Here is a 22,809-nt window from a genome sequence, read left to right as displayed (position 1 = left end):
GTACACTGCGTGCAGAATTATTAGGCAAATGAGTATTTTGACCACATCATCCTCTTTATGCATGTTGTCTTACTCCAAGCTGTATAGGCTCGAAAGCCTACTACCAATTAAGCATATTAGGTGATGTGCATCTCTGTAATGAGAAGGGGTGTGGTCTAATGACATCAACACCCTATATCAGGTGTGCATAATTATTAGGCAACTTCCTTTCCTTTGGCAAAATGGGTCAAAAGAAGGACTTGACAGGCTCAGAAAAGTCAAAAATAGTGAGATATCTTGCAGAGGGATGCAGCACTCTTAAAATTGCAAAGCTTCTGAAGCGTGATCATCGAACAATCAAGCGTTTCATTCAAAATAGTCAACAGGGTCGCAAGAAGCGTGTGGAAAAACCAAGGCGCAAAATAACTGCCCATGAACTGAGAAAAGTCAAGCGTGCAGCTGCCAAGATGCCACTTGCCACCAGTTTGGCCATATTTCAGAGCTGCAACATCACTGGAGTGCCCAAAAGCACAAGGTGTGCAATACTCAGAGACATGGCCAAGGTAAGAAAGGCTGAAAGACGACCACCACTGAACAAGACACACAAGCTGAAACGTCAAGACTGGGCCAAGAAATATCTCAAGACTGATTTTTCTAAGGTTTTATGGACTGATGAAATGAGAGTGAGTCTTGATGGGCCAGATGGATGGGCCCGTGGCTGGATTGGTAAAGGGCAGAGAACTCCAGTCCGACTCAGACGCCAGCAAGGTGGAGGTGGAGTACTTGTTTGGGCTGGTATCATCAAGGATGAGCTTGTGGGGCCTTTTCGGGTTGAGGATGGAGTCAAGCTCAACTCCCAGTCCTACTGCCAGTTTCTGGAAGACATCTTCTTCAAGCAGTGGTACAGGAAGAAGTCTGCATCCTTCAAGAAAAACATGATTTTCATGCAGGACAATGCTCCATCACACGCGTCCAAGTACTCCACAGCATGGCTGGCAAGAAAGGGTATAAAAGAAGAAAATCTAATGACATGGCCTCCTTGTTCACCTGATCTGAACCCCATTGAGAACCTGTGGTCCATCATCAAATGTGAGATTTACAAGGAGGGAAAACAGTACACCTCTCTGAACAGTGTCTGGGAGGCTGTGGTTGCTGCTGCACGCAATGTTGATGGTGAACAGATCAAAACACTGACAGAATCCATGGATGGCAGGCTTTTGAGTGTCCTTGCAAAGAAAGGTGGCTATATTGGTCACTGATTTGTTTTTTGTTTTGTTTTTGAATGTCAGAAATGTATATTTGTGAATGTTGAGATGTTATATTGGTTTCACTGGTAAAAATAAATAATTGAAATGGGTATATATTTGTTTTTTGTTAAGTTGCCTAATAATTATGCACAGTAATAGTCACCTGCACACACAGATATCCCCCTAAAATAGCTAAAACTAAAAACAAACTAAAAACTAATTCCAAAAATATTCAGCTTTGATATTAATGAGTTTTTTGGGTTCATTGAGAACATGGTTGTTGTTCAATAATAAAATTAATCCTCAAAAATACAACTTGCCTAATAATTCTGCACTCCCTGTAGTTATATTCTTGTACATAGGAGCAGTATTATAGTGGTTATATTCTTGTACATAGGAGGCAGTATTATAGTAGTTATATTTGTGAGGCTGTATTATAGTAGTTATATTCCTGTACATAGGAGGAGTATTATAGTAGTTATATTATTGTACATAGGAGCAGTATTATAGTAGTTATATTCTTGTACATAGGAGAGCAGTATTATAATAGTTATATTCTTGTACATAGGAGCAGTATTATAGTAGTTATATTCTTGTACATAGGAGACAGTATTATAGTAGTTATATTCTTGTACATAGGAGCAGTATTATAGTAGTTATATTCTTGTACATAGGAGACAGTATTATAGTAGTTATATTCTTGTACATAGGAGCAGTATTATAGTAGTTATATTCTTGTACATAGGAGCAGTATTATAGTAGTTATATTCTTGTACATAGGAGCAGTATTATAGTAGTTATAGTCTTGTACATAGGAACAGTATTATAGTAGATATATTCTTGTACATAGGAGCAGTATTATAGCAGTTATATTCTTGTACATAGGAGCAGTATTATAGTAGTTATATTCTTGTACATATGAGCAGTATTATAGTAGTTATATTCTTGTACATAGGAGCAGTATTATAGTAGTTATATTCTTGTACATAGGAGGCAGTATTATAGTAGTTATATTCTTGTACATAGGAGCAGTATTATAGTAGTTATATTCTTGTACATAGGAGCGGTATTATAGTAGTTATATTTTTGTACATAGGAGGCAGTATTATAGTAGTTATATTCCTGTACATAGGAGCAGTATTATAGTAGATATATTCTTGTACATATGAGCAGTATTATAGTAGTTATATTCTTGTACATATGAGCAGTATTATAGTAGGTATATTCTTGTACATAGGAGCAGTATTATAGCAGTTATATTCTTGTACATAGGAGCGGTATTATAGTAGTTATATTCTTGTACATAGGAGAGCAGTATTATAATAGTTATATTCTTGTACATAGGAGCAGTATTATAGTAGTTATATTCTTGTACATAGGAGACAGTATTATAGTAGTTATATTCTTGTACATAGGAGCAGTATTATAGTAGTTATATTCTTGTACATAGGAGCAGTATTATAGTAGTTATATTCTTGTACATAGGAGCAGTATTATAGTAGTTATAGTCTTGTACATAGGAACAGTATTATAGTAGATATATTTTTGTACATAGGAGCAGTATTATAGCAGTTATATTCTTGTACATAGGAGCAGTATTATAGTAGTTATATTCTTGTACATATGAGCAGTATTATAGTAGTTATATTCTTGTACATAGGAGCAGTATTATAGTAGTTATATTCTTGTACATAGGAGGCAGTATTATAGTAGTTATATTCTTGTACATAGGAGCAGTATTATAGTAGTTATATTCTTGTACATAGGAGCGGTATTATAGTAGTTATATTCTTGTACATAGGAGGCAGTATTATAGTAGTTATATTCCTGTACATAGGAGGCAGTATTATAGTAGATATATTCTTGTACATATGAGCAGTATTATAGTAGTTATATTCCTGTACATAGGAGCAGTATTATAGTAGATATATTCTTGTACATAGGAGCAGTATTATAGTAGTTATATTCTTGTACATATGAGCAGTATTATAGTAGTTATATTCTTGTACATAGGAGCAGTATTATAGCAGTTATATTCTTGTACATAGGAGCGGTATTATAGTAGTTATATTCTTGTACATAGGAGCAGTATTATAGTAGTTATATTCCTGTACATAAGATGCAGTATTATAGTAGTTATATTCTTGTACATAGGAGCAGTATTATAGTAGTTATATTTGTGAGGCTGTATTATAGTGTATGTACTGTGTATAGCTGTATATGTTCACTGATACTCCGCTATTCATGTTTGTAGTATGTCTGACATCAGAGTCAGGTCCTGTTCACTGGATTTCGATATTTTGGTTTCTCTGATTACATTCATTTTTGAGAATCCGCAGCACATTAGGTTGGATGAAGCCCTGTCCTCACACTTGGCTTGGATCTCTGTGGCTCATGTCTGCACCAAACTGACGAGATCTCATTAATGTAAGACGGTATAATCCAGTTCTCCTTTGGTGTCTAGGAGCTGTGTATGGAGAAATTCTTCATAACAACCTTAGGTTTTCATGTAGCTTAAGGGTGTGAAGACTTCTGTGAATTCTTTGCTTTATGTGTCCTGTGTAATTTTGTTTTTGTTTATACTGCGCCAACATATTGCGCAGCGCTGTACACAGATCATCTGCGCTCAGTGTCACACACATTACTGCCAATTATACAGTCACCCGGTCAGGATGGAGAGGGCGGAGGTGACAGCTGTGGAGATCATGGAAGCTCCATTTAGATGTTTCCCTTGTGCCCTCAATGCTATCCACTGAGACCCCATAGTGATTCACATCCAGAGCTGCATTCACATTTCTGCTACCATTGCTGAAATTAATGGTAATAGTTAAATTTAACAAAATGATGACGTTCTTTAGTGAATACAGAGGGACACAATTCACTCTTAGTGTAAAATCTCGATTGATGCTCCTGGGGTGTGAAGAATAATGATTACAGACACCGAGCAGACAGATTCTGGGTCCTCCGGAGGCTGCAATCTCAGAACTTCATATACCTTGGGTTTGTCTGTGCCCCTGTAACATTATCCATTGCATGGTGTACCTTCTCTAGAGCAACCAGTAAAATTTGTATGCAGCTTTGGATGTGATTGGAGTATAAAAAAAAGATGTAAGAGCAGACTTGGCAATGGAGGTTTGTCACATCATAATTAGCTCTAGATGCAGTATTGTGATGGGAGCGGCAAATGTATCTGATGCATGAAATATCCACACAATTGTGAATGCAGCTCTAGAGGTGACTAGAGTATATGATAGGATTAAATATTCACAGCAGAACTTTTAGTGCAGCTTTAGATGGGACTGTAGGTTAAGACTGGATGTCTAAGGAAAGCAGCTGGACCTGTATGTGTCTATAAAGTGTTGTGAGCAGCGCAGGCGCAGGCGCAGCAGGTCTCTCCTCTTCCTCCATGCTCCGTGCCCCCCCATTCCTGTTGCACAGGCTCCCTGACCTCAGACAGCATTCCTTGGCTTATTTTAGGCCTGGAATCTCACTCTGGGCCAGTAATCCTATGTAACCAGGGTATGGATGTTGTTTCACTTGTCTGCCTCTTCAATTTGGGAATCCATCTTTTAAGCATTTCCATATGTTTGCTCCTTCAGCCGCAGCTTTACATCCTTACATCCCCCCCACCCCTGTGCTTCTCTCCACATACACAGGAGCTGCCGGGCCCCTGGGAGGACCTTACAGCTACCATCGGGCCCCGGGCGATATTGAGTGATTATCACCCGTCTGCCCCACTGTCCAGACCGAAGTGACGAGGAATAAAAGTGACGTTTCTAACTGTACAGATGGGTCACCTGCATCCCCTCCAAGAGCCCCTATGGATCACATTCCATACATTCATACCTCCACTTTCCCAGGCCCCCCCCCCATTCCTAATTCTGTTCAATCCAAAGCTCCAGTGCATATGAAATATAAACCATAATGTTCATCCTTACCCGTCTGTTCATGAGTAGAATTCCAAAAGAACAGTGAAGACTGACACACAGGTGATCTCAGGTGCATTTGGCGTATACATCAGGTTTCTATGTTAAACCGTATCCGTATACCCCATTTCATATAACGGAGTAGCGTCGGGCCTGTACAGAGGGCCACGGTACAATGGGGCGCTATATGGCGTCAGCGTCTGATCTTTGCGGGGCGTATATCCCATGGAAAGTGCAAATGCAGTGGATACTGAACCCAAATTCTTTTCAGTAGAGCAGAAGATTCATAATACAGACCACGAAACGCCGTGGCCTGACCTAGACCTGAGTAAGTCAGGATTGCTTCCAGCTGTGTGAGCAGGACGGGGTCAGCTTTGGACAACCCCTTTAAATCCACCTTTATACAGTTTCCAGTGTTGGATACAATGTAACAATTTTTAAAATATCACTGAATGTGAATGGTTACTTGCATGTGATTTTTATACCTGACCTGCAGGGGGCAGCAAACTCGCCATGACAGATTCTCTTTTCTCTGATTGACAGGATGAGCTGGATCTCACAGACAAGAACCGGGAGGCCATGTTTGCCCTCCCCCCAGAGAAGAAATGGCAGATTTACTGCAGCAAGAAGAAGGTAGGTTGTCCTGGACTATTCCCCTGTGTGCTGGCCCTTTTGTAAATGGTTATGTTCTTCTGCAATGTCCCTTATTGTTGAGAAACCCTTCTAACAAATAGGAAATGTGCAAAGCAGAGAACCCCTTTAAGGGAATGAGCCCTCCTTTAATTTAAACCCCTTTTTTAAAGGGTACCTCTCACTATGAACACCAGGCACTAGATCTTGTAGGGCTTGCTTTGCTGAATGTATCGATACCTGTCACTTAGGGATCCATTGCTTCTTTTTAGAGAAAAAGGACTTTTAATCTATCAAGTGCCACGAGGGCGGGCCCAAGCAGCTATGTGCACCCTTGCTCCTCCTCCTGCTTCCTCTGCCAGCCACTCCCTCTCCTTCGTGATTGACAAGCCAGGTTCCTGTATGTTCATCTCACCTGGCCCTGTCAATCAAGAGGCAGAGGAAGCAGGAGGAGCAAGGGTGCACAGAGGGGTTTGGACCCGCCCTCGTGGCACTTATCGGCTAATTTGCATATGGATTAAAAGTACTTTTTTTTTCCATATAGAATGAAACAACGGATTGTTAATTGCAAGGTATCATTATATACAGCTGAGCTGGCCCTACAAGGCAGAAAGGTGACAGGTTTCCTTTAAGATCCACCCAAAACCTAATCAGCAAAACTTCCCAGAACTAACCGTTTTTGGTCACATATACATAAACTCTGCCCCATATGAGGTGAAGAAAGCTGGACAGTTGCATTACAAACAGATAAGAGGTGTGGACCTACAGGGGGCGCCAGAGGGCAAGTTTATTACATTTACATACTTTCCCAAGGAGCATTGCTGTAAGACGTCTTACTAGGCGGATCTCCATTAGAAGAATGAGTTCCTTCCGAGACGCTGTGAAAGTAACAGCCAAGGTGTCTATCTCGGTATCATATCTGGTCATGTTCTCCCCAGGGTGTATTCAGGACATGCTCCATGTTACCCATGGGGGGAATGACTTCCTCTTCTTGCGGGTGGGGCTGGACACGCAGGTGGTTCCCTTCCTCCCTGGCGTATCAGGGACCTTTCATGTTCCGCGGTGACGGTCCGGCCGTCCGACTCTCCCGGGCTACACGCCAACCTGTGGACTGTAGAAGGTGAAACCATTGTTAATGATTATGCCCCGTACATGACGTCCTACTGTCTGTCCATCATCCTTATTACTTCCTGCTATCAGCGCCTGGACAGACGCCACTGCAGCCCACGTATTATTCCAGGTGCCCGCACGGACAGAGCGGGCGTCGGTCCATTATATGTACATAGCGCCAGAAGCCAATGTGTGTGAATCATTCCCTTCCCGCTCACAGCAGGACTCCTTCAGCATGTGAGATGATGGCATGTACAGAAATATTATACCGAGGTCATACCAGCATGGTCCATGTATAACTTATACCAGCTGTATGAATATAATTATATACAGGAGATACCCAGGTTATACCAGCATGGTCCATATTACTATATACAAGAAGATGTATAACTTATACCAGCTGTACATATATAATTATATACAGGAGATACCCAGGTTATACCAGCATGCTCCATATCACTATATACAAGAAGATGTATAACTTATACCAGCTGTACATATATAATTATATACAGGAGATGCCCAGGTTATACCAGCATGGTCCATATCACTATATACAAGAAGATGTATAACTTATACCAGCTGTACATATATAATTATATACAGGAGATACCCAGGTTATACCAGCATGCTCCATATCACTATATACAAGAAGATGTATAACTTATACCAGCTGTACATATATAATTATATACAGGAGATGCCCAGGTTATACCAGCATGCTCCATATCACTATATACAAGAAGATGTATAACTTATACCAGCTGTACATATATAATTATATACAGGAGATGCCCAGGTTATACCAGCATGGTCCATATCACTATATACAGAAGATGTATAACTTATACCAGCTGTACATATATAATTATATACAGGAGATGCCCAGGTTATACCAGCATGCTCCATATCACTATATACAAGGAGATGTATAACTTATACCAGCTGTACATATATAATTATATACAGGAGATACCCAGGTTATACCAGCATGGTCCATATCACTATATACAAGAAGATGTATGACTTATACCAGCTGTACATATATAATTATATACAGGAGATACCCAGGTTATACCAGCATGCTCCATATCACTGTATACAAAAAGATGTATAACTTATACCAGCTGTACATATATAATTATATACAGGAGACACCCAGGTTATACCAGCATGCTCCATATCACTATATACAAGAAGATGTATAACTTATACCAGCTGTACATATATAATTATATACAGGAGATGCCCAGGTTATACCAGCATGCTCCATATCACTATATACAAGATGATGTATAACTTATACGAGCTGTACATATATAATTATATACAGGAGATGCCCAGGTTATACCAGCATTCTCCATATCACTATATACAAGAAGATGTATAACTTATACCAGCTGTACATATATAATTATATACAGGAGATGCCCAGGTTATACCAGCATGCTCCATATCACTATATACAAGGAGATGTATAACTTATACCAGCTGTACATATATAATTATATACAGGAGATACCCAGGTTATACCAGCATGCTCCATATCACTGTATACAAGAAGATGTATAACTTATACCAGCTGTACATATATAATTATATACAGGAGACACCCAGGTTATACCAGCTGTACATATATAATTATATACAGGAGATGCCCAGGTTATACCAGCATGCTCCATATCACTATATACAAGATGATGTATAACTTATACCAGCTGTACATATATAATTATATACAGGAGATACCCAGGTTATACCAGCATGCTCCATATCACTATATACAAGAAGATGTATAACTTATACCAGCTGTACATATATAATTATATACAGGAGATACCCAGGTTATACCAGCATGGTCCATATCACTATATACAAGAAGATGTATAACTTATGCCAGCTGTACATATATAATTATATACAGGAGACACCCAGGTTATACCAGCTGTACATATATAATTATATACAGGAGATGCCCAGGTTATACCAGCATGCTCCATATCACTATATACAAGAAGATGTATAACTTATACCAGCTGTACATATATAATTATATACAGGAGACACCCAGGTTATACCAGCATGGTCCATATCACTATATACAAGAAGATGTATAACTTATACCAGCTGTACATATATAATTATATACAGGAGATACCCAGGTTATACCAGCATGGTCCATATCACTATATACAAGTAGATGTATAACTTATACCAGCTGTACATATATAATTATATACAGGAGACACCCAGGTTATACCATCATGCTCCATATCACTATATACAGAAGATGTATAACTTATACCAGCTGTACATATATAATTATATACAGGAGATGCCCAGGTTATACCAGCATGCTCCATATCACTATATACAAGGAGATGTATAACTGATACCAGCTGTACATATATAATTATATACAGGAGATGCCCAGGTTATACCAGCATGGTCCATATCACTGTATACAAGAAGATGTATAACTTATACCAGCTGTACATATATAATTATATACAGGAGATACCCAGGTTATACCAGCATGCTCCATATCACTATATACAAGATGATGTATAACTTATACCAGCTGTACATATATAATTATATACAGGAGATGCCCAGGTTATACCAGCATGCTCCATATCACTGTATACAAGAAGATGTATAACACATACCAGCCGTACATATATAATTATATACAGGAGATACCCAGGTTATACCAGCATGCTCCATATCACTATATACAAGATGATGTATAACTTATACCATCGACTCCTATGTTTAATGTATGCAACAAAAAAGATAAAGTGAAGTCTCAAAGGAAGCAGCTGTTGCTGGGTGATTCAATCATAAGAAGTGTGGAGCTTAAAGAAAATGGTTTTGTGAGATGTCTCCCTGGGGCTACTGCTAGAAGAGATAGAAGACGTATTATTAATATTGTTAAGCAAGCAAAGCAGGAAGGGGACGTGGATGTTCTTGTCCTCTAGGGACAAATGACCTGGCTTGCAATGAAGTGTCAGAGGTGAAAAAAACTTTTATCACACTTGGTAATGACGTACAGGATTTTGCATCCAGCATTTCATTTTCTGAAGTTCTGCCTGTGCATAATGTTCAGAATGATAGACAGAGGCGCATAAAGGAGTTCAACATATGGCTTGGTAAATGGTGTCAAGAGCAAGGATTTGGCTTTGTTTCTCATGATAGCTCTACTTGGAATAGAAAGGAACTGTACAAAAAAGATGGTTTGCATCTTTCTCTCAAAGGAACAAATGTACTTAGTGAACAACTCCAAGAATTTGCGGAAGAGTATTTAAACTAGGAAGGGGGGGGGCAAAAGAGTGAAAATAAAAGAGTCCAATTGCCCCCCGAAACAATGCCAGAACAGGTCAGAAGCACAGAGGTTAAGAAATGATAAGCTCAGAGTCCTGTCTACAAATGCTCGCAGTTTAGGTAAAAAAATCAATGAACTTGGGTCAATAATGGCATCTGAGAATGTAGATTTAGTGGCTGTTACGGAGACATGGTTTAATGAAAGAAATGACTGGGACATAACCATACCAGGGTACTCTTTATACAGAAGAGACAGAGAAGGCAAGAAAGGAGGAGGAGTGGCCCTGTATGTGAAAGATAGCATTAAATCTAACCTAATACAAGTTGGTGAGGCCAACATAGAGTCAGTTTGGGTTACGTTGCAGTTTGCTAACCATGCAGTAACTCGTGTAGGTGTGATATATAGACCACCTGGTCAAGTTAAAGAACTAGATTATCTACTAGTTAAAGAAATAGCTAAAATGACAATGAAAGGAGAAGTTATCATTATGGGAGATTTCAATCTTCCAGATATAAACTGGAAAACCAAAATAGCAAGTTCTACCAGGAGTACAGATATTCTAAATTCCCTACTGGGGTTATCTCTACAACAAGTGGTTGAGGAGCCAACCCGGAGGGAGGCCATTTTGGATTTGGTATTCACAAATGGGGATTCGGTATATGATGTCATTGTAGGCGAAACCTTGGGATCTAGTGATCACCAGTCAGTGTGGTTTAATATAAGAACTGTGAAAGAGTCCCACCACACAAAAACAAAAGTTTTAGATTTTAGAAAAACAGACTTTTCAAAAATGAAATTAGTCATAAATGAGTCCTTATCAGACTGGAACGGATTACATGGAGTCCAGGAGAAATGGGACTACTTAAAAGGTGCATTATTGAAGGCAACAGAAAATTGCATTAGACTCGTCAGTAAAAGCAAAAAAAGGAAGAGACCACTGTGGTACTCAGCAGAAGTGGCCCAAATCATTAAAAATAAAAAGCTAGCATTTTGTAATTATAAAAAACCCAGAGCAATGAAGATAAGGAAATCTACAAGATTAGGCAGAGAGAGGCCAAGCAAGTTATAAGAACTTCTAAAGCGCAGGCAGAAGAAAAACTAGCTCAGTCTATGAAAAAAGGGGATAAGACATTCTTCAGATATATAAATGAAAAAAGGAAATTAAAACAAGGAATAACTAAATGAAAAACAAAGGACGGAAGGTATGTAGAAGAGAATAAAGGGCTAGCCGACTGCCTTAATGAATACTTCTGTTCAGTTTTTACAAAAGAAAAAGAAGGAGAAGGACCTCCACTAGAAAGGATGACTAATAAATCGTTTGATGCATGTGTCTTTACAGAGGAAGATGTTCTAAGTTTGCTGTCTAAGGTGAAGACAAATAAGTCACAGGGGCCTGATGAGATACACCCAAAATTATTAAAAGAGCTTAGTGGTGAGCTGGCAAAACCGTTAACAGATTTATTTAACCAATCATTAGTAACAGGAGTCGTCCCGGAAGATTGGAAATTGGCAAATGTCGTGCCCATTCACAAGAAAGGTAGTAGGGAGGAATCGAGCAACTATAGACCAGTGAGTCTGACATCAATAGTAGGCAAATTAATGGAAACCCTATTAAAGGATAGGATTGTGGAACATCTAAAATCCCATGGATTGCAAGATGAAAAACAACATGGGTTTACTTCAGGGAGATCATGTCAAACAAATCTTATATTCACTGGGTGAATAAAATAATAGACGGTGGAGGTGCAGTAGACATCGCATATCTAGATTTTAGTAAGGCTTTTGACACTGTCCCACATAGAAGACTTATCAATAAACTGCAGTCATTGAGCATGGACTCCCATATTGTTGAGTGGATTAGGCAGTGGCTGAGTGACAGACAACAGAGGGTGGTAGTCAATGGAGAACATTCAAAACAAGGTCATGTTACCAGTGGGGTTCCACAGGGATCTGTACTGGGACCAATTTTGTTTAATATCTTCATAAGTGATATTGCAAAAGGCCTCGATGGTAAGGTTTGTCTTTTTGCTGATGACACAAAGATATGTAACAGGGTTGATGTTCCTGGAGGGAAACGCCAAATGGAAAAGGATTTAGGAAAACTAGAAGAATGGTCAGAACTCTGGCAACTGAAATTTAATGTGGATAAGTGCAAGATAATGCACCTGGGGCGTAAAAACCCAAGGGCAGAATATAGAATATTTGACACAGTCCTGACCTCAGTATCTGAGGAAAGGGATTTAGGAGTAATTATTTCAGAAGACTTAAAGGTGGGAAGACAATGTAATAGAGCAGCACGAAATGCCAGCAGAATGCTTGGATGTATAGGGAGAGGTATAAGCAGTAGAAAGAGTGAAGTGCTTATGCCGCTGTACAGAACACTGGTGAGACCTCACTTGGAGTATTGTGCGCAGTACTGGAGGCCATATCTCCAGAAGGATATAGATACTCTAGAGAGAGTTCAGAGAAGAGCTACTAAACTAGTACATGGATTGCAGGATAAAACTTACCAGGAAAGGTTAAAGGACCTTAATATGTATAGCTTGGAAGAAAGAAGAGACAGAGGGGATATGATAGAAACTTTTAAATACATAAAGGGAATCAACTCGGTAAAGGAAGAGAGCATATTTAAAAGAAGAAAAACTACCACAAGAGGACACAGTTTTAAATTAGAGGGGCAAAGGTTTAAAAGTAATATAAGGAAGTATTACTTTACTGAGAGAGTAGTGGATGCATGGAATAGCCTTCCTGCAGAAGTGGTAGCTGCAAATACAGTGAAGGGGTTTAAGCATGCATGGGATAGGCATAAGGCCATCCTTCATATAAGATAGGGCCGGGGGCTATCCATAGTATTCAGTATATTGGGCAGACTAGATGGGCCAAATGGTTCTTATCTGCCGACACATTCTATGTTTCTATGTTTATACCAGCTGTACATATATAATTATATACAGGAGATACCCAGGTTATACCAGCATGCTCCATATCACTATATACAAGAAGATGTATAACTTATACCAGCTGTACATATATAATTATATACAGGAGATACCCAGGTTATACCAGCATGCCCCATATTACTATGTACAAGAAGATGTATAACTTATACCAGCTGTACATATATAATTATATACAGGGGATACCCAGATTATACCAGCATGCTCCATATCACTATATACAAGAAGATGTATAACTTATACCAGCTGTACATATATAATTATATACAGGAGATACCCAGGTTATATCAGCATGGTCCATATCACTATATACAGAAGATGTATAACTTATACCAGCTGTACAGATATAATTATATACAGGAGATACCCAGGTTATACCATCATGGTCCATATCACTATATACAAGAAGATGTATAACTTATACCAGCTGTACATATATAATTATATACAGGAGATACCCAGGTTATACCAGCATGCTCCATATCACTGTATACAAGAAGATGTATAACGTATACCAGCTGTACATATATAATTATATACAGGAGATACCCAGGTTATACCAGCTGTACATATATAATTATATACAGGAGATACCCAGGTTATACCAGCATGCTCCATATCACTATATACAAGAAGATGTATAACTTATACCAGCTGTACATATATAATTATATACAGGAGATGCCCAGGTTATACCAGCATGGTCCATATCACTATATACAAGGAGATGTATAACTTATACCAGCCGTACATATATAATTATATACAGGAGATACCCAGGTTATACCAGCATGCTCCATATCACTATATACAAGAAGATGTATAACTTATACCAGCTGTACATATATAATTATATACAGGAGATACCCAGGTTATACCATCATGGTCCATATCACTATATATAAGAAGATGTATAACTTATACCAGCTGTACATATATAATTATATACAGGAGATACCCAGGTTATACCATCATGGTCCATATCACTATATACAAGAAGATGTATAACTTATACCAGCTGTACATATATAATTATATACAGGAGATGCCCAGGTTATACCAGCATGGTCCATATCACTATATACAGAAGATGTATAACTTATACCAGCTGTATATATATAATTATATACAGGAGATACCCAAGTTATACCGGCATGCTCCATATCACTATATACAAGATGATGTATAACTTATACCAGCTGTACATATATAATTATATACAGGAGATGCCCAGGTTATACCAGCATGGTCCATGTCACTATATACAAGAAGATGTATAACTTATACCAGCTGTACATATATAATTATATACAGGAGATACCCAGGTTATACCATCATGGTCCATATCACTATATACAAGAAGATGTATAACTTATACCAGCTGTACATATATAATTATATACAGGAGATGCCCAGGTTATACCAGCATGGTCCATATCACTATATACAAGAAGATGTATAACTTATACCAGCTGTACATATATAATTATATACAGGAGACCCCCAGGTTATACCAGCATGCTCCATATCACTGTATACAAGAACATGTATAACTTATACCAGCTGTACATATATAATTATATACAGGAGATGCCCAGGTTATACCAGCATGGTCCATATCACTATATACAAGAAGATGTATAACTTATACCAGCTGTACATATATAATTATATACAGGAGATACCCAGGTTATACCATCATGGTCCATATCACTATATACAAGAAGATGTATAACTTATACCAGCTGTACATATATAATTATATACAGGAGATACCCAGGTTATACCAGCATGCTCCATATCACTATATACAAGAACATGTATAACTTATACCAGCTGTACATATATAATTATATACAGGAGATGCCCAGGTTATACCAGCATGGACCATATCACTATATACAAGAAGATGTATAACTTATACCAGCTGTACATATATAATTATATACAGGAGAGGCCCAGGTTATACCAGCTGTACATATATAATTATATACAGGAGATGCCCAGGTTATACCAGCTGTACATATATAATTATATACAGGAGATACCCAGGTTATACCAGCTGTACATGTATAATTATATACAGGAGATGCCCAGGTTATACCAGCATGCTCCACATCACTAGATATGAGATGCTACATGGTGTCGCAGGATGTGCTGCTGTTGGGTCTGGCCTGATGACTGACGTGTCCTGTTCTCTGGATGCCGCCCAGTTCCCGCCACTGATTGGACATCATTCCCAAGTGCTTTATAAAAGGAAAACATCCCGGGGACTCCTGTTCTTTGGCACGGAGCGCTCCTGTTAATGAGCTTGGCGCGGGGCCGGTTCCTCGCTCGCTCTGAGTCTCGCTAAGTGCCGGCCCGGCTGGGAGATAATTATCTGATCTCCAGTTTTATTTCACTTATCCTGGTGAATTCTCCGGGAGAGTTTCTTCCCCCCTCCCTGACCTCTGCCCCATTGTCCTTAGATCCTGAGGCCGTATGGATTGTCGGGAGGACACACAGGACATGCACTTAAAGGACAGCTCCATATTGGAACCAAACTTCACATGTACATTCTACATACAATGTTTAGTTACTGTGCTTAACTAATATTCCTATCTGGTGCTCCAGTCACATCCAGAGCTGCATTCACAGTACTGCTATAGCAGTTTAGCTACAATCCCACTATGCACTGGGTATAACGATAGATTGATAAACAGCAGAGCTGACGCTGCTTTAGCAGGGACAGGTGATCTTCTTGAACACAGCTTTGGTGATGACGGAAGTATAAGGAATGATAAAACGTAAGATTATTGCAAAATGAGTAAAGCAAAGTTACTTAACTTTATAAGGAAATTATATATTTATTTATCTGGTATATTGGGCAAGGACCAGCAAACTACCACTGACCTCCATAAACGGCGCCCCTCTTCACCACAGGTTGCCTGTGGTATTGCAGCCCAGGCCCATTCACTTGAACGGAGCAGCGCACCAATACCAGATACAACTTATGGTTGTGCTGCTGTTTTTGCAAAAATGGCCGCCATATTTTTCTACCCCTTTAAGAAAAATTATGTTAAAAAGACACCAGTCTTGATAATTAAATGATAATTCTCCCATTGATTTCTTTGGGTCTTTAACACTGGAAGGTCCTGACTGTACCCAGCGGGGGGCAATTTTGAGCCCCTAAAGGGGCGATTATTATAATCATAGAATACAATATATCGCCTACTTGCTGTGCTCATGATGACATCGGGCGACCCCTGCTGGTAGGTCCGGTAGGAGCAGGTTACATTTTCTGTGGACCTTCCTGGAGCAGATCATGAAGTTACACTTTATAAAGATGAGGGAAGGCAGCCTGTGCTGGAGGACCCGCACTGTGCTGGAGGACCCGTAGCCGCCATGACATCACAGGACACTAATAGAGTCCGTACAGGAGCAGAGGCAGCCATGGAGCTGGAACATGCGGCTGGCCTGGAAGTCTCTATCTGCAGGCACCAGGTCAAGAAAACAGGGACCTTAAATTCCCCTCCCTCGTAATGTTGGACTTTTGGCTTTTGCAGGATGAAAAATTGAGATTTTTGATAAAACGCGGAATAATGTGGAACAGCGAATACTGGAGGAAGAGGCTCGGCGTCAAGACAGAAGTTATTTTACTAGTAAATAAAAGGCAAAGCTAAGAAATTATTACAGGGCTGTGATGCAAACGATGAGTGGTCAAAGGGTTAATAATTATGTTACTAGGAAAGCTGTACAAGGCGGTACAAGTACAGATAATGTAGTAGATGTCACCTGCAGTCCTATGTAAAACCACAGATAACACTAGTGCTGATAATTTGGTAGTGTTACCTGCAGTCCTATGTAACACCACATATAACACTACTGTAGATCATGTGGTAGTGTTACCTGCAGTCCTATGTAAAACCACTGATAACACTAGTGCTGATAATGTGGTAGTGTTACCTGCAGTCCTATGTAAAACCACAGATAACACTAGTGCTGATAATGTGGTAGTGTTACCTGCAGTCCTATGTAAAACCACAGATAACACTAGTGCTGATAATGTGGTAGTGTTACCTGCAGTCCTATGTAAAACCACAGATAACACTAGTGCTGATAATGTGGTAGTGTTACCTGCAGTCCTATGTAACACCACATATAACACTACTGTAGATCATGTGGTAGTGTTACCTGCAGTCCTATGTAAAACCACTGATAACACTAGTGCTGATAATGTGGTAGTGTTACCTGCAGTCCTATGTAAAACCACAGATAACACTAGTGCTGATAATGTGGTAGTGTTACCTGCAGTCCTATGTAAAACCACAGATAACACTAGTGCTGATAATGTGGTAGTGTTACCTGCAGTCCTATGTAAAACCACAGATAACACTAGTGCTGATAATGTGGTAGTGTTACCTGCAGTCCTATGTAAAACCACAGATAACACTAGTGCTGATAATGTGGTAGTGTTACCTGCAGTCCTATGTAACACCACATATAACACTACTGTAGATCATGTGGTAGTGTTACCTGCAGTCCTATGTAAAACCACTGATAACACTAGTGCTGATAATGTGGTAGTGTTACCTGCAGTCCTATGTAAAACCACAGATAACACTAGTGCTGATAATGTGGTAGTGTTACCTGCAGTCCTATGTAAAACCACAGATAACACTAGTGCTGATAATGTGGTAGTGTTACCTGCAGTCCTATGTAAAACCACAGATAACACTAGTGCTGATAATGTGGTAGTGTTCCATCTTCTTCTTGCCTCGCACAGAACGTTCTGATGCAGCTGCATCAAGACATAAGAACACTGTGGGCATGGTGATGGTGGCACACAGGGACAGACAGATCCCTTTCACAGTGTTAATACCCTCTTTGTGCCCACTTACAGTAGTTATGCCCTCTCTGTGGCACCTTCATAGTAATAATGCCCTCTGTGGCACCTTCATAGTAATAATGCCCTCTGTGGCCCTTCACAGTAGTAATGCCCTCTGTGGCCCTTCACAGTAGTAATGCCCTCTGTGGCCCTTCACAGTAGTAATGCCCTCTGTGGCCCTTCACAGTAGTAATGCCCTCTGTGGCCCTTCACAGTAGTAATGCCCTCTGTGGCCCTTCACAGTAGTAATGCCCTCTGTGGCCCTTCACAGTAGTAATGCCCTCTGTGGCCCTTCACAGTAGTAATGCCCTCTGTGGCCCTTCACAGTAGTAATGCCCTCTGTGGCCCTTCACAGTAGTAATGCCCTCTGTGGCCCTTCACAGTAGTAATGCCCTCTGTGGCCCTTCACAGTAGTAATGCCCTCTGTGGCCCTTCACAGTAGTAATGCCCTCTGTGGCCCTTCACAGTAGTAATGCCCTCTGTGGCCCTTCACAGTAGTAATGCCCTCTGTGGCCCTTCACAGTAGTAATGCCCTCTGTGGCCCTTCACAGTAGTAATGCCCTCTGTGGCCCTTCACAGTAGTAATGCCCTATGCCGCCCTTCACAGTAGTAATGCCCTGTGCCCCTTTATAGTAGCAATGCCCTGTGCCCCCCCTTTATAGTAGCAATGCCCTCTGTGGCCCCTTTATAGTAGTAATGCCCTCTGTGGCCCCTTTATAGTAGTAATGCCCTCTAGACTCAGAGACTGGGAGACCAGACTTTAGCTTCTCGATGGACTGAGAACTATTGGGGGAATGTATCAGGGCTTCAATACTATTGCAAAGCTGATTTTGGTGTCGCAGTGATATCCCCTGCAGTCATTCTCGGGCCTGTTGCTCGCAGACTGTTATTGTGACATTCAGCAGTCCCTGTATTGTCCCTGGGTGACCCTGGGTGTCGCTGTCATTGGGGCCCCGCTCGCCCGCTGTCTAGAAGGACGGGTTCACAACATTAAGGATTGCGCTGGGTCTCCGCAGACAAAGATCGGGGTCAGATGAGGCTGACACCAAACAGAGAAGTGACAACGCCATCCGGATAAATGCTCCTCTGGGGAGCGGGGCCTGGAATCTGGAACTCTGCCCGTCCGGGTCCTGCCAACACAGCCCTGACTAACAGTCACCCGCCGTCTCCCGGGGCATTAATTACCGGCCAAAATGGGCCCCAGCAGTGGCCCCTCATCTGCACAGAGTGGGAATGTTTTGGGTTGTAGTGTCGTGAGCCTCGCTCAGACAGTATCATACATGATGGGTTTAGATACACAGATCAGCAGACAGTATCACACAGGATAGGATTAGATACACAGCTCAGCAGACAGTATCACACAGGATAGGATTAGATACACAGCTCAGCAGACAGTATCACACAGGATAGGATTAGATACACAGCTCAGCAGACAGTATCACACAGGATAGGATTAGATACACAGCTCAGCAGACAGTATCACACAGGATAGGATTAGCTACACAACACAGCAGACAGTATCACACAGGATAGGATTAGATACATAGCTCAGCAGACAGCATCACACAGGAGAGGATTAGATACACAGCTCAGCAGACAGTATCACACAGGATAGGATTAGATACACAACACAGCAGACAGTATCACACAGGGTAGGATTAGATACACAGCTCAGCAGACAGTATCACACAGGATAGGATTAGATACACAGCTCAGCAGGCAGTATCACACAGGATAGGATTAGATACACAGCTCAGCAGGCAGTATCACACAGGATAGGATTAGATACACAGCTCAGCATACAGTATCACACAGGATAGGATTAGATACACAGCTCAGCAGACTGTATCACACAGGATAGGATTAGATACACAGCTCAGCAGACAGTATCACACAGGATAGGATTAGATACACAGCTCAGCAGACAGTATCACACAGGATAGGATTAGATACACAGCTCAGCAGACAGTATCACACAGGATAGGATTAGATACACAGCTCAGCAGACAGTATCACACAGGAAAGGATTAGATACACAGCTCAGCAGACAGTATCACACAGGATAGGATTAGATACACAGCTCAGCAGACAGTATCACACAGGATAGGATTAGATACACAGCTCAGCAGACTGTATCACACAGGATAGGATTAGATACACAGCTCAGCAGACAGTATCACACAGGAAAGGATTAGATACACAGCTCAGCAGACAGTATCACACAGGATAGGATTAGATACACAGCTCAGCAGACAGTATCACACAGGAAAGGATTAGATACACAGCTCAGCAGGCAGTATCACACAGGATAGGATTAGATACACAGCTCAGCAGGCAGTATCACACAGGATAGGATTAGATACACAGCTCAGCAGACAGTATCACACAGGATAGGATTAGATACACAGCTCAGCAGACAGTATCACACAGGATAGGATTAGATACACAGCTCAGCAGACAGTATCACACAGGATAGGATTAGATACACGGCTCAGCAGACAGTATCACACAGGATAGGATTAGATACACAGCTCAGCAGACAGTATCACACAGGATAGGATTAGATACACAGCTCAGCAGACAGTGTCACACAGGATAGGATTAGATACACAGCTCAGCAGACAGTATCACACAGGATAGGATTAGATACACAGCTCAGCAGACAGTATCACACAGGATAGGATTAGATACACAGCTCAGCAGACAGTATCACACAGAATAGGATTAGATACACAGCTCAGCAGGGAGTATCACACAGGATAGGATTAGATACACAGCCCAGCAGACAGTGTCACACAGGATAGGATTAGATACACAGCTCAGCAGACAGTATCACACAGGATAGGATTAGATACACAGCTCGGCAGACAGTATCACACAGAATAGGATTAGATACACAGCTCAGCAGGGAGTATCACACAGGATAGGATTAGATACACAGCTCAGCAGACAGTATCACACAGGATAGGATTAGATACACAGCTCAGCAGACAGTATCACACAGGATAGGATTAGATACACAGCTCAGTAGACGGTATCACACAGGATAGGATTAGATTACACAGCTCAGCAGACAGTATCACACAGGATAGGATTAGATACACAGCTCAGCAGACAGTATCACACAGGATAGGATTAGATACACAGCTCAGCAGACAGTATCACACAGGATAGGATTAGATACACAGCTCAGCAGACAGTATCACACATGATAGGATTAGATACACAGCTCAGCAGACAGTATCACACAGGATAGGATTAGATACACAGCTCGGCAGACAGTATCACACAGAATAGGATTAGATACACAGCTCAGCAGGGAGTATCACACAGGATAGGATTAGATACACAGCTCAGCAGACAGTATCACACAGGATAGGATTAGATACACAGCTCAGCAGACAGTATCACACAGGATAGGATTAGATACACAGCTCAGTAGACGGTATCACACAGGATAGGATTAGATACACAGCTCAGCAGACAGTATCACACAGGACAGGATTATATACACAGCTCTGCAGACAGTATCACATAGGATATTATTAGATACACAGCTCAGCAGACAGTATCACACAGGATAGGATTAGATACACAGCTTAGCAGACAGTATCACACAGGATAGGATTAGATACACAGCTCTGCAGACAGTATCACACAGGATAGGATTAGATACACAGCTCAGCAGACAGTATCACACAGGATAGGATTAGATACACAGCTCAGCAGACAGTATCACACAGATAGGATTAGATACACAGCTCAGCAGACAGTATCACACAGGATAGGATTAGATACACAGCTCAGCAGACAGTATCACACAGGATAGGATTAGATACACAGCTCAGCAGACAGTATCACACAGGATAGGATTAGATACACAGCTCAGCAGACAGTATCACACAGGATAGGATTAGATACACAGCTCCGCAGACAGTATCACACAGGATAGGATTAGATACACAGCCCCGCAGACAGTACACACAGGATAGGATTAGATACACTGCTCAGCAGACAGTATCACACAGGATAGGATTAGATACACAGCTCAGCAGACAGTATCACACAGGATAGGATTAGATACACAGCTCAGCAGACAGTATCACACAGGATAGGATTAGATACACAGCTCAGCAGACAGTATCACACAGGATAGGATTAGATACACAGCTCAGCAGACAGTATCACACAGGATAGGATTAGATACACAGCTCCGCAGACAGTATCACACAGGATAGGATTAGATACACAGCTCCGCAGACAGTATCACACAGGATAGGATTAGATACACAGCTCATCAGACAGTATCACACAGGATAGGATTAGATACACAGCTCAGCAGACAGTATCACACAGGATAGGATTAGATACACAGCTCAGCAGACAGTATCACACAGGATAGGATTAGATACACAGCTCAGCAGACTGTATCACACAGGATAGGATTAGATACACAGCTCAGCAGACAGTATCACACAGGATAGGATGAGATACACAGCTCAGCAGACAGTATCACACAGGATAGGATTAGATACACAGCTCAGCAGACAGTATCACACATGATAGGATTAGATACACAACACAGCAGACGGTATCACACAGGATAGGATTAGATACACAGCTCAGCAGACGGTATCACACAGGATAGGATTAGATACACAGCTCAGCAGACAGTATCACACAGGATAGGATTAGATACACAGCTCAGCAGACAGTATCACACAGGATAGGATTAGATACACAGCTCAGCAGACAGTATCACACAGGA

At 40.9% G+C, this 22,809-nt stretch overlaps 1 protein-coding gene across 1 annotated transcript in view; it reads left to right on the top strand.

The window, feature by feature from the left end:
- DAAM2 (dishevelled associated activator of morphogenesis 2) overlaps nt 1–22,809 on the top strand; it is a 278,066-nt gene that overhangs the window by 111,298 nt on the left and 143,959 nt on the right. The window contains 1 exon segment of the mRNA XM_040430767.1: nt 5,696–5,785. Within this exon segment, the coding sequence (XP_040286701.1) occupies nt 5,696–5,785 (90 nt within the window).

The sequence above is a fragment of the Bufo bufo genome, chromosome 4 (genome assembly GCF_905171765.1).
Source record: "Bufo bufo chromosome 4, aBufBuf1.1, whole genome shotgun sequence".
In the NCBI taxonomy this organism is placed as follows: Eukaryota; Metazoa; Chordata; class Amphibia; order Anura; family Bufonidae; genus Bufo; species Bufo bufo.
The sequence above is the reverse complement of the archived record's forward strand: the minus strand, read 5'-3'. Positions and strand labels throughout refer to the sequence as shown.